Here is a 13,172-nt window from a genome sequence, read left to right on the forward strand (position 1 = left end):
TACCGCCTCTTCTCCACGTGGTTGCCAAAGTGATTCTGCTGAGATACATATCGGATGGATAGCGTTCCTCTTTGGCTCAGTGTGCCCGAGAGCTCCCGCTGAAGTAAAGCTCAGAGATGGCCCTCCACACCCGGGCCCCGCCCCCGCCCTGACTTCCTTCCTGCATCCTTGGGGCTCCTCCAGCCCTCGTGTTCCCACCTCAGGATCCTGGCACCTGTTAGTGTCTTGACGTAGCTCATTTCTTTCCTTTTCTAGGTCCTGGCTGAAACATCACCTTATTATTCCCCTACGGCCCAAAGTCAAGTCTAACCCCTCTTCCCGTGACTGTGCTCTGTCGCCCCCAGCTCTGTCACTGCCTGGCGTCCTCCGGTTTGCGGGTGATGGTCTGGCTCCCCCCACTGGGATGTAAGCTCCTCGAGGCAGGAGCCCCTCTGCTCTGTCCTGTGCTCTCACACGCAGGGCGGTGCCCAGCATGTAGGAGGCTCTCAGTAAATGTGTGCTCAGTGAATTTAAGTGATACAGGCAGCACAGTGTGAGGCTAAGACTAAGGCAGCAAGAGTGAGGCTGGGAGAAGGGGGACAGACAGGAGGTGAGCTGGACAGTTCGAATCCCTGGGATCTCACTTGCAGCTTTATGACTGTGTCCCCAACTCAGGAGGGGAAAAGGCTGCAGGCAGAAAGGGAGCTCAAATTCTTCCCCACTCATGACAGTCTGGCGCCCGTCCTAAAGTTCCTGCTTGTTTAGGATTAATTCCACACAGGGGCGCTGCTGACCATGCTCTGGTGGGCGCCCACACCCACTCACTGCAGCACTGCCGCGGCCCTCTGCTCGCGGGCCTTTATTCCTTGCACTTCTGAGATGGAGAAACACGTATCTGACAAACGCAAAAGTGCCAACTGCAGGAGTAGAAGATCATGTCTTTAGGGTGCATCACGAGAGGATAAGGAAAAGCAAACCTATCAGAAGTTGTTCTGTGCTTTTAACACAATGCTCCCAACACGGTACCCTGTAAAAAGTGGTGAACGCCTTGAGGGAATGTGTCTTTGAGGTAAGAAAGTGACAATTTAACAATGCACAAGACTGTTCCCGAAATTCCAAGACTAGGAAGCGTGTTGTGTGAGCTTCTAGCGGAAGGAATAAAACGCATCCTCCCGGGGCGTACTGAATTAAAATCACAAAGCACCAGTAAGTGATGAAAAGAGAAGGAACTGAATCATACTGTCCATGGGGATGATGACCTTTATGTTCCACAACAAATTACAGAGGCATGAAAATCGGGTTTCTATTCTGACAGTGCCACCGCTTCCCGCAGAAGCCTTTATAATTAACCTTCTATGTGGCGGCGTACTTTTGGCATAACATGTTCATCTTTATTGGTCCATAACTGAGTTGGATAAATCATTTTCAAAGCTGGAATTTGCGCTGACGCTTGACTTCTTGTGAGCTGTGAGTTGCAGCCATATATGGTTCTCAAGTGTGCAGAATTTAGAGCTGGGCTGAAATAAGCCTTTGTTTTTCTAGGTTTATATTAAAGTAGAAGAGATTGAAATGGGCAGCCTTTGTTAAGCAATACACAAATCATTTGTTTTCTGTTATGAGGAGACAAAGAAATTGATTTTCTTTCCCTTTTTCAAACAGACTTTCCATATTAAAAAGCATACTACTTTATAAAACATTTCATGAAACACAAAGTTGTACAAAAAAAAAAAAAAAAAGATGATTTTCAAGTTCTCAAGTGAATTCATTTACTGACTAGGCACGTTGGTGAGTTGATTATTCTTAAGCAGTCCATAATTGGAAGGAAAGTTCCTGAAAGAGAGGAAAATGATATGTATTTGTATACTTCAAGTAACAAATTATTTACACTCTGGTGGGAATGGCAGGATTTAGGCAGAGGAAGCAGGCAAACTGAAATTTGACAGAAATGAGAATACTTATGGAAAACAATGCAAAACAGAATTGTAGAGATTCAGGACGTAAAGTATTTGTGTTCAGGGAGGCAGATGAATGATTAAACAGCACGCGACGACGACACTCCTCCCCGCCACGACGTGCACGGGAAGGAGGCTTTCGCAATGGCCACGCCTCTTTTCACGCGGAACTTCCCGAACTAAAACGTGCAGTGACTTCCTGTGGATGCACACTGGCACTGCCCTTGCCTTCCTGCCACCTGAGAAGAGACTCAGCTTTCAGGTATATTTAGACAAAACTTTATTTACTAACTAACACCAAACAATGTATTTTGACGTGCTAATTACAACAAAACTGTTGTTTCAAAGCCCAAGCGGCAACCAGAAGGAAACAAAACACGAAACAGAATCTAATCACAAGGGAAGACGCGCCTTCGCCGCGCTTGCTCCTCACTGCTCTGGTCACAGGTGCGCAGGGGGAGGGGGACCGTCCTCGAGGCTCCCTGTGACGTGACCCAGCCCTGCCCACCCCTCCCGCCTCCCCCCCACCGCCCACCGGCACCTGCCCCTTAGTTCCCAGCAACTGCTTACTCGTCCCCAAACACACGAGGACCCTCCCTTCCTCCCCCGACCTGCACCAGCCTGGCAACTCTGACATCTCCTCCTCCCGTGTCTGCTTCAAGATTTCAACTTAACTGTAAACCCCGCTTCAGGTTTCTCCTTCTCTGTGAAGCCTTTCCCTCCTCGCCCTTCCTCGGCCAGAGCTCGTGACCTGTACCGCTGCACCCTCTGCCTTCACCTCGCCTCGCCTGTCATGACCGCTCGCGGCGCCAGGGACAGTGCGCCTTGGCCCCCACATGCGGCACCGGTGTGCCAGGACGAACCAGACACAGACAGTTATTTTAAAGGCTAATACTTAAAAAAAGGAAACAGCTAATACAGTGCATCTATTCATTAGGGTACTGTTTAATTCATCAGTGCCTATTTCTTGAATGGCTTGATGACTGCGTGCTCTTAAATTACACATGACGGACTTGCTCCTGACCCTCGAGGACTCCCCGGGACTGCAGGACAACCCACACGTCAATCAGCAGATCAGAATTAGGGGTTCGCCACTTGGGTGCTACTGGCCAGTACTCTCAGCGTGAAGAGAGACAAGGGTTCTTTGGGCAGAAGGAGAGAGAGAAGATCTTGAGGAACCGGCAGGCTCTGGATACCCAGAGAAGAGGAGAAGGTGGGCAAAGATATGGCGGACGGAAGGGCCAGTGGGGGCCGGCTTCCTCAGAGAGACCGTGGGCCCCTTAAGAGCGGAGGCCTCCCCTTCCCCGGGTGTGTCCACAGTGCTGAGCACAGGGCCTGCCGCTGCAGGTCGGCCTTAGAATCCATCGGCTCGTGAAAGGAGGCTCCAGAAGTGAGAGGAGACCAGCGGGAGACCGAAGAAGGGTGGTCTTTCACCATCCCTGTAGGACACAGCCGCGCCCAGAGCTGTCCTCACTCACTCACTCACACGGGGATCCAGCCCACCACGTGCCCACCTCCGTGGGAAGGAAAGGCCACTGTGAACCCACTCTGCGCGGGTGAGTTTTCCGTGTGGCCGCAGGTGCCAACAGTTGTACACGGTGATGGAGAGTATAGCACTGAGGGTTCAAGCTTCCTTCAGAAGAGCATATTAAGATACACCATTACCTCTACGGGGAGCAATATAGTAAGAACTCTAAGAAAATATAATGACTCAATAAATCTACCTTAGAAACTTATTCTACAGATGTATGCGAACGTGCACAAGAACAGAGATGAAGGGCTATGCTTTCTAGCACTGTCTTTAATGAATGCAAAATACTGGAAGCAAAACTACATGTCAACAGTTGTTTAAATTATGGTGCGTTCATATAAATATTATTCAGCCAATAAAAAGAAAAACATACCTTTATAATTTAAAATGATAGAAAATGAACTCAAAGATATACTCTAAATTGAAACAAGGCAGGTATAAAACAGTGTACTGTTCTCTATGTTAAAAACAGTAATCATTAGTCTGTGCAGAAGCAAAGCACATGTTTTTCTATCTCTGGAAAAAAAACAAAAAACAAAAAAAACCCACCAAGACCAACAGCTGCCTCTGGGTGTTTGAGGGCAGGGGTGGGAATTAAGACCAACTTTTCATTGTTCCCTTTTTCCGAAGTTTTGGATTTTGTACCGAGCACATGTTATCACCTACTAAACAAAGGGCATGTTTTTGTTTTCCAACTTCTCCTTTTCCACTGAAAAAGCCAATGGTTACCGAAGCCAATTATCTCATTTCCACTGATAAACCAAACTAACAGTGAGAAGGGCTCAGTGTCAGTATTTTAAGAATTACAGCGTCGTTTGCTCATTAATCCATTCAGTCATTCGCCCCTCAATGAGCACTGTCAGTCCCCGCTTTGCGCCAGGCACCTCGCCGGGATCTGGACGGAAAGTCAAATGAGACGTGGTTCTGTCTTTAAAGAACCTGAAGTGACGCCACTAGAGAGAAAGACAAACACGTCAACAAGTGAGCAGAGATCCGGCTTCAGGAGGGCACCTCCGGCCCCACGACTCACGGCGGCGTCTGCTCATCTGTCCCACCTCCTTGTTCTGAGAGCCTGTTGGGCGCTAGGAAGTGTGGCGGGGAGCAGACGTGGGGAGGTGAGGAAAGGCGTGGATCTTGCCGTGGTGCTCGGGTGAGCTCTTACATACGTGCATATGCGAATGGCAATGTTTAACAACCTGGTAAATTCTCTTCCAGTGGAAGAATGACTCTAACTTGACCCGATGAGGCCGGTGAAGTCCTAATCGACCGTCCCGTACCAGGAGACACCAGGTCACCTTGTTCATTTCACTCATCACATACACGACGGCTGTGCTAAGCCATGGTACCTGCACTGAAGATGTTCACATTCGGGGTGGGGGGGAGGGATGGAGAGGAGAGTAAACAGTCAATCGTAGGACCCCATTTTGCAGATGAGGGCCCTCCAGTAGGAATTCTGCACCCAGGGAGATGTGGAGACACTGGGCCAAGGAAGACTTCCTGAGCGAGGTGATGCTTCAAGTCTCACTCCAAAGTTGGACAGACCAGTACTGACCAGCTATATCGAGAGCTTGGGAGAAGAGTAAGGAAATGTGATTTCAGGCAGAGAATGGCACAGATATCAAAGCACCGTGAAGGGTATTCGAGAGCAAGGCTGGAGCAGAGCAAGGCTGAGAGCGGTATGGCGGGTTGGGGGAGCAGCTGGAGGGGCGGGCCGGGCCAGGATGGTGCGCTGGGAGCCACGGAAGGACTCACGCTAAGACAAGAAAAACAAGTACAGCAGTCGGTGCTGATCCCTGAAAGATAACCAGATTCCTGGAATAAGAATCCCATTCAGAATCAACTCAATTGGAAAGGATTTTCCATTAGATAAGGGGAAGATGGAATTCAGATTTTAAAATGTTCCACAACCTTCCTCAAAGATGGAAACAGAATCAAGCATAAAGTAGATTTTGTTATTTTAAACATAATGATGGATTTTTTCTTTTCTATTCCTACAATATAAATCAATATAAATAGTACATCACTATAAATAATAGATATGATTTGCATATAAAATAACTAACTTTATTATGTATACTTATCACATATAACCTGTAAAGCGGCTTAACTTGGTTAATTAGATTTTTGACTACATTTTAATTTTTTTCTTCAAATCATCTGTTTTAAATTCTGGGACCTGGGGCTTCCCTGGTGGCGCAGTGGTTGAGAATCTGCCTGCCAATGCAGGGGACATGGGTTCGAACCCTGGTCTGGGAAGATCCCACATGCCGCGGAGCAACTAGGCCCGTGAGCCACAATTACTGAGCCTGCGTGTCTGGAGCCTGTGCTCCGCAACAAGAGCGGCCGTGATTGCGAGAGGCCCGTGCACCGCGATGAAGAGTGGCCCCCGCTTGCCGCAACTAGAGAAAGCCCTCGCACAGAAACAAAGACCCAACACAGCCAAAAATAAATAAATAAATAAATAAATAAAATTAAAAAAAAAAAAAATTCTGGGACCTGTCTCTCTGTACACAGTGACTAGAGTCACTGTCTAATTTTGAGTTAGACTATTACTATTTACATGAGTGATTTTTTTTCTTCCTTTTTTTGGGTCTCTGTGAACTATTCCTAACCATTCCTAACACTGCCTATTACGAATCATACTGATCACACCGACAGTGTCATTCTTCCATATTCACTGTCTTGCTCAACGCTTTCGGCTGCCAAATCCTGCGCTGAGAGATGGAACAAAAGGATGGAAAGGTTAGGCCCCCGTTTTTTAAGGCTCTCACCATCTGGCTATCAGATCAATAACCAGTGCAAACAGAGGTTTGTACAAAGTTCCTGCTGGAACACAGGCTGAAAAAGGCACCAGCTCTGCCTAGGGGGATGCAGCAGGGCCAGCTCAAGGGTGAAGAGGCTATTTATTACATTTCAGCGTGGGCTCACCGTATTTAAGCTTCTTAGCAGGACTTGCAAGATCCTTCATTATGTGCCCCTTGCCCACACAGACAGCATCATCTACAGCTTTCTCTAATTACCTAAATAATCGAAATTTCCTAGATACCTGTGTTTTCTTACGATCCAAATATCTGCATAAGGCAACAAGCAGGAGCACGTACCTAGGCTTGTGCCAGGCACGCTTCCCGTCCTCACAGCTATACTGACGTAGATTTCACTATTGTGTCCATTGTACGGATGGGGAAACTGCAGTTTAGACTGAAGTTCAGTAAGGTTAAGTAACAAAGCTGGCAAATGACAGAGCTGGGTACGACTGCTTCCAAGAAGACCTTCCCTACGTGGCTGCCTTCTACTGGTCCTTACAGCCCTGCTGGCACCCGTCCCACCTCCGCCACCCCGCCTGGCGTCCATGTCTCTCCCACGCTACATCTGTCGTCGTCCAGTCACTGGCGCCTGCCTGGCCCACTTCCCCAGCAGACTGTTGTCACCACTGCGTCTCCACTGCCTGCAGCATAGCAGGTGCTCAGCCAGCGTGTCTGCATGAACGCTGATACTTATTCAACTTGCAATATCTTGAACAAAGCAAGATTCAGAACCTAACTACAGCCAAAGAATCTCTCCAGGGAGGAATCTGGGGCAGGGTGGGACAGAGACAGAGGGGCTGGTTATCAGTCACAACGTCTGCCAACACTCAGTGGTGTGAGGCTTACTTCTAGGAATACAAGGCGACATAAAAATTAGCCCCTGCCCTCAAGGAGCCTTTAATCTCATGGGAGAGCGAGTGCTAGCCCAGAGAGCGGACAGTGCAACAGCACGGTTAGGACAAAGACTCTGGATCAGAGTGGATGGTCCAAAACTGGCTCTACCAGTCATAGGGCCTGGGATCCGACACAGTGATCTCACCTCTTGAAGCCTAGGCATCTTCCTCTGTAAAATGGAGATGACACTCACCTCCTTATCACTGTGAGGATTCAATGAAATCATTTATAGAAAGTGATTAAGCACAGGCTTCGTCATAATGGCAACTTATAACCAACCTAAGTCATATGGTATCAATACTACAATGAAGGAGTATAAGCTAAGCACACTATTTCAGAGAGCACGGAGGGATCGTGGTTTCACTGCTGAAGACACGGAAGGGAGGGCGTGGGGCCGAGTCCTGAAGGATGGGCATGGTTTCTAGGGGCAAAGGCCCAGGGGCAGCAAGTGCTGGTGTGTCATCTACCAACTCCATCCATGCCGAACTACTTGAGCGTAAGGTCCACGCCCTATAGATCTCTGTGTTCCTGGTGCCTCCTCTGTGTCTGGGGAAGAACTCGCGCTCAGTAAACGCTGTCAAATGAGAAGATAAACGAATCCCAAGGGGGTAGACAAAGGCCAGGGGAAAGATCTGGGAAGGATGCAGTGGGCGCTTAGGGACAGGAGAAGGCTGCTTGTCTGCAAGTCCTCCTATTGAAACAGGGAGAAACGAGGCTCAGCAGAGTATTTGCCGAATAAGGGAAGCCCTAGAAAGCCAAGCAGAAGAACTCCTGCCCCCGAGCGTTTCCGGTGGTTCCTGACCTTTCTGGCCCACGAGCCCTTTCTGCAGTCCAATGGAGCTGTGGGTTCTTTAATAAAATGAAAATAAACATAAACTTGAACAAGTCCTATGAATTAGCTCTTAAGACTATCTGGGGATTAACCCTCCAGGGACCTGTCCATAACTTCTGATTAAAGAAACCTACACTTACTATTCAATATGCCAATTCCTAACAAAAAAAAAAAAAAAAAAAATTACTTATTAAAGAAAATAGTGAAAAAATTTCAATATAACATCACGAATTGAAAAAATATGTTATATATCACATTCCCTTTCTGTACAAGAAGAGAAGCACCAAAAAAAAAAAACCAACCCCCCAAAAACAAACAAACAAAAAAGAAACAAAAAAAACCAGAACACTTATTTTGATTTATGAGAGTGAAGAGAACTATTTTCTTCCTAAGAGTAATTTAATTATTTTAGGTTAATTTTGGTGATTAAGGAAAACCAAAAAGCTCATATATTTCCCCTTCATACGAAACATGCATGTTCAACTTCAACAATTAAACTGCATTATTGTTATCACCTTCCAGGTTACAAAACACTCTCACAACACCGCCTCACTTAATGCTCAGAACAACTGCGAGAGATGAGCAAGGTCCTCAAAGGGGGTCTTGGCCAGCGTCACCCAGTGAGGGGCAGGGCTCAGATACACACACTCTTAAGTAAGATTCTCTGGAATGTCGGGCCCTAGGCAGTGTTTCTGATGGTGTAGGAAAAAACAAGAATATCTAAAAAGTGAGACCTAATTAAGGACACCTTTCCTTCACAGATCCCTATTTTAAAAATTTTATGAAACAATTTTATAAAATACACCTTATCATATTTATCTTATTAAAAGCAATAATTTGTTTTGCAAAACTCAAAGTAGAAAAGGACACACACAAAAATCATACTTTCACAAGCTTAAGATGATTACTGTCAAAAATTTCCAGCATACAAGCAGCTCATGCAGCTCAATAACAAAAAAACAAACAACCCAATCCAAAAATGGGCAGAAGACCTAAATAGACATTTCTCCAAAGAAGATATACAGATGGCCAACAGACACATGAAAGAATGCTCAACATCATTAATCATTAGAGAAATGCAAATCAAAACTACAATGAGGTATCATCTCACACTGGTCAGAATGGCCATCATCAAAAAATCTAGAAACAATAAATGCTGCAGAGGGTGTGGAGAAAAGGGAACACTCTTGCACTGTTGGTGGGAATGTAAATTGATTCAGCCACTATGGAGAACAGTATGGAGGTTCCTTAAAAAACTAAAAATAGAACTACCATACGACCCAGCAATCCCACTACTGGGCATATACCCTGAGAAAACCATAATTCAAAAAGAGTCATGTACCAAAATGTTCATTGCAGCTCTATTTACAATAGCCAGGACATGGAAGCAACCTAAATGTCCATCATCGGATGAATGGATAAAGAAGATGTGGCACATATATACAATGGAATATTACTCAGCCATAAAAAGAAACGAAATAGAGGTATTTGTAGTGAGGTGGATGGAGTTAGAGTCTGTCATACAGAGTGAAGTAAGTCAGAAAGAGAAAAACAAATACAGTATGCTAACACATATATATGGAGTCTAAGGGAAAAAAAAAAAAAAGGTCATGAAGAACCTAGTGGCAAGATGGGAATAAAGACACAGACCTACTAGAGAATGGACTTGAGGATATGGGGAGGGGGAGGGGTGAGATGTGACAGGGTGAGAGAGTGTCATGGACATATATACACTACCAAATGTAAAATAGATAGCTAGTGGGAAGCAGCCGCATAGCACAGGGAGATCAGCTCGGTGATTTGTGACCACCTAGAGGGGTGGGATAGGGAGGGTGGGAGGGAGGGAGATGCAAGAGGGAAGAGATATGGGAACATACGTATATGTGTAACTGATTCACTTTGTTATAAAGCAGAAACTAACACACCATTGTAAAGCAATTATACTTCAATAAAGATGTTTAAAAAAAAAAATTTCCAGCATATCCATGTAATATTTTGCCTATGAATATATATAGAGAGAATATATACAATCTATTTTTAAAAAATAAAATTGGGACGATAGTATCGCTAGCAGTAAACTGCTTTTTCACTTGATACTTTTGAAAAATTTATCATGCTACCGACTAGCCTGCTACGTTTTTATGGAGGAAAGTAATGGAGTTACTTACACAGTGTGATGGCCGAGCCTCCCACCTCTGCAGCTTATGCAGAGCTCCCTGGGTCTGACTTGCTTATGTTCAGGAAGTTAGTTAGCCACAGTCACTAGTGCTGGTGGTGGGAGCAGTGTGGGAAATGTTCCATGCGACTTCAGAGAAGCACATCAAATGACTGGAACAAAGGCACTCACCTGTGTCTGCTGGACGGACACAACCTTCCTTTCACTTTCCAAGATGGCCAACATTTCCTAACAAAAGAAAAGACCTTTTTACTCAAAGAGAAGGAAACCTCTCAGAAAATAAAAATTAAACATTTTACATAATCTACAATTTAAAAAAACTTAGCCAAATGATTAAAGAAAAACTTTATTAAATATTTGTCAGTTTTAAGAAGTGCCCTCAATTACTAACCAAAGAATGTATTACAAACAACTAGTTATGAGGTTTTACATTTGTTTAATAGGGAATAATTGGCCCCAATTAAACTGACTAAACTAAGGCTTTTTAGATTACTAAAACAAATTAAACTTTTTAAAATGAGAATTTAGGTGATCTTAAAACCTTTCTAAAATGGATAATGAAACTTGCTAAGTTGTAACCTCCCTGGTTTTATTAGTTATATTAAGATAAATTAAGTGAGATTAAAATCTTATTTGATTTATTTACCTTTGAAAATGAAGACCGTTTAAGGGTTACACATCCTCAGCCTTGGCGAGTGCGACCTCAATTAGTCAAGTCAGAATGTCTTTAAAAGCTTTGTGCTTATTGCTTCCAGCATGGAGCGAGGTGTTCATTAAGGTACCAAAATTCTCATAAAAAATCCAAAGTTGCACTAGTGAAAAAACGCTCAACAAGATGAAAACTGATCACATCTTTTTCAGAAAATCAGTAGTTATTTTAAAACCAGTTTTTAAACAAGATTTGGTTTTGCGTAGTTTTTAACGTGCCACTCAAGCAGCTTGATACCACTTGGACTCTTTAAACAGCATTTAAATCTACGGTGAGTATATAATGGTACATTTAATTTTATACCATGTTTTAAATAAGTTGTACAATGTTTAGTGTGACCCTTTTTTGACAAGCGTTGTTAAATGAATCCTTTCCCTGTTTACGACTATTTATGAAGGTCTTTTTAAATAAGAGAGACATGAAATTGTTAGCTCACACACACAAAATTTCTTTCAAAAGTTTATTTAGTATCAAGCAAGAGGAGACTTTGCTTAACACTACAGAACATTTCAAGACTTGAGTTACAAAAGAATACCACATTATTTGCACTTGTAATTGGCTTCCCTTTTTACGCATGTTGGCAAGAGAAAAAAAAAAACAACTAGCATATGGCTGAAAGATAAAATAACTAAATTTCTATGGAAACCTTTAAAATGAAAGGTGAGGCTTATGTTAAAAGGATGGATTAACATATTTAGTAAACCTATCTTTTTTGTTTAACACTAGTTAATCAAAGTTATTTTTTTTCCTTTTGATGACCTATTTTTTCATATACAGACTGGAAATAACAAAATTTTACATGTCTTTTTTTTTTTTTTTTCTGCCCAGGTTGATGTTTCAACAAAGTAATTTTAAATTCCATCCATTCAGATGTTAAGCATTTTGATCTATTTAAAAAGGGATTGTTCATAGAAAACAATTACTTTGAACAGTATACAGGACTGGCGGAGCCTGGCTATGTCACAACATCAGACAGTACAGTCAGTATCTGCCGTATGGCTGGTCTCTGTAGACGCCCTTTGCTGTCCTCGCCGAGGGTGCCTTGTGTCTTGAGTTAGTCCACTCCTCTTGCCCTAAAGTCAGTCAGATGAATCACAGTTAGACCACTGCCAGGGATCCCACTGGCTTCATTTTTCAGAATCTAACTTAGCCCTGAACCAGTGGTAGATGCCATACTGAAGGTATGTATCCCCCGAGGTCCTAAAACAACCCAAGGGAATTTGCTTTAAAAAAAAATTACGAACACAATGGAAAATGGTCCTCTCACTAGCAAAACCTACCAGCCTGGGAAGACAAATAATTTTTGTATCTTAAATGGCTACCAACTTTGCAGGAACTTCCTTTTGGCCACTCATTTAACAAATGCTCACAAACTCAAGCAGCAAATTGAACTGCCTCTTGCTAAACGTGAAGACATCTATGGATGGGAAAGAGAATGGGAAAAGGGTCACTTGGATTTCTTCTTCAAAAACAAAGAAAACACAGATAAAAATTTGTGAAGGCAAAAGGAGAGAAAACTGGAGCGCAAAATGGAAACGGGCAGCTTGGGAGGGGGAAATGCGGCCTCATTCTTCACAGGTCCTTCAAAGAAAGAGTAAATGAAAGTTGTATTGGGTGGAGAGTTATGCCTCAAAAATACTTCCTGGATATGAAATAATCTCAATGACATAATGTCAAATTGCTTTCATCCTAATACTAAATCCATACCGAATGATGTTATTTGCAACAGAGGGACATTCAATCACCCCCATCTCTGGGCCGTCAGTGAGTGATCTGTGGGTCTTTGACAACAAACAGTTAACATCCGTGCTGCAACACACAGCGATTTAAAAGCCATGCGTCCACAGAGACCAATTTTAAAAAGCTGTGAAGGAAAAAACGCTGAAAATGACCTCTTCTTTGATACAAACATGCAATCAACATCATTCCCTCAAGCTAACTTGCATCAATTTAAGTAGACAGCATTCAGCAAGCCAAGGTATTTCTCTTAAGCGGCTGTTACGAATAACAACAACAAAAAAACCAAGGTGCGGTCATCAAGGCTTGGGGCAGGTGATACAACAAAATGCACTTCAAAAGGAACACTGGAAAATGGTTTTTCAGTTATGTTCAGAGAAATGTCATAACATCCATTTAACGAGAATCCTGATTCACTTGCACTGGGCACGAGGCATTCATCAGAGCTTTGCAACTGAGTGAAGCTTCTCATTCTCTGATCTCTGCCCCGTGGCAAAGGAGCTTCTTAGTATCATTAAGTTGCTGCCGCCAATTCTTTTAATTAAACCTGTCGTCCTT

General features: G+C 43.8%; 1 protein-coding gene across 5 annotated transcripts in view; it reads right to left on the minus strand.

Moving 5' to 3' along the window:
* Positions 1-1,216: 1,216 nt before the first annotated feature.
* Positions 1,217-13,172, minus strand: part of KHDRBS3 (KH RNA binding domain containing, signal transduction associated 3) — a 165,194-nt gene continuing 153,238 nt past the window's right edge. For 2 of the 5 annotated variants that reach the window (XM_082364646.1, XM_082364648.1), the window contains exon 9: positions 11,324-11,950. In XM_082364646.1, the coding sequence (XP_082220772.1) occupies positions 11,859-11,950 (92 nt within the window). In that variant the 3' untranslated portion in view covers positions 11,324-11,858. Of the gene's footprint in view, positions 1,810-8,131; positions 8,151-10,339; positions 10,397-11,323; positions 11,951-13,172 lie in introns of those variants that run through there. The other 3 variants (XR_014236663.1, XR_014236664.1, XM_082364647.1) reach the window with 3 other exon arrangements.

The sequence above is a fragment of the Balaenoptera borealis genome (genome assembly GCF_965194805.1).
Source record: "Balaenoptera borealis genome assembly, chromosome: 17".
NCBI classification, from domain to species: Eukaryota; Metazoa; Chordata; class Mammalia; order Artiodactyla; family Balaenopteridae; genus Balaenoptera; species Balaenoptera borealis.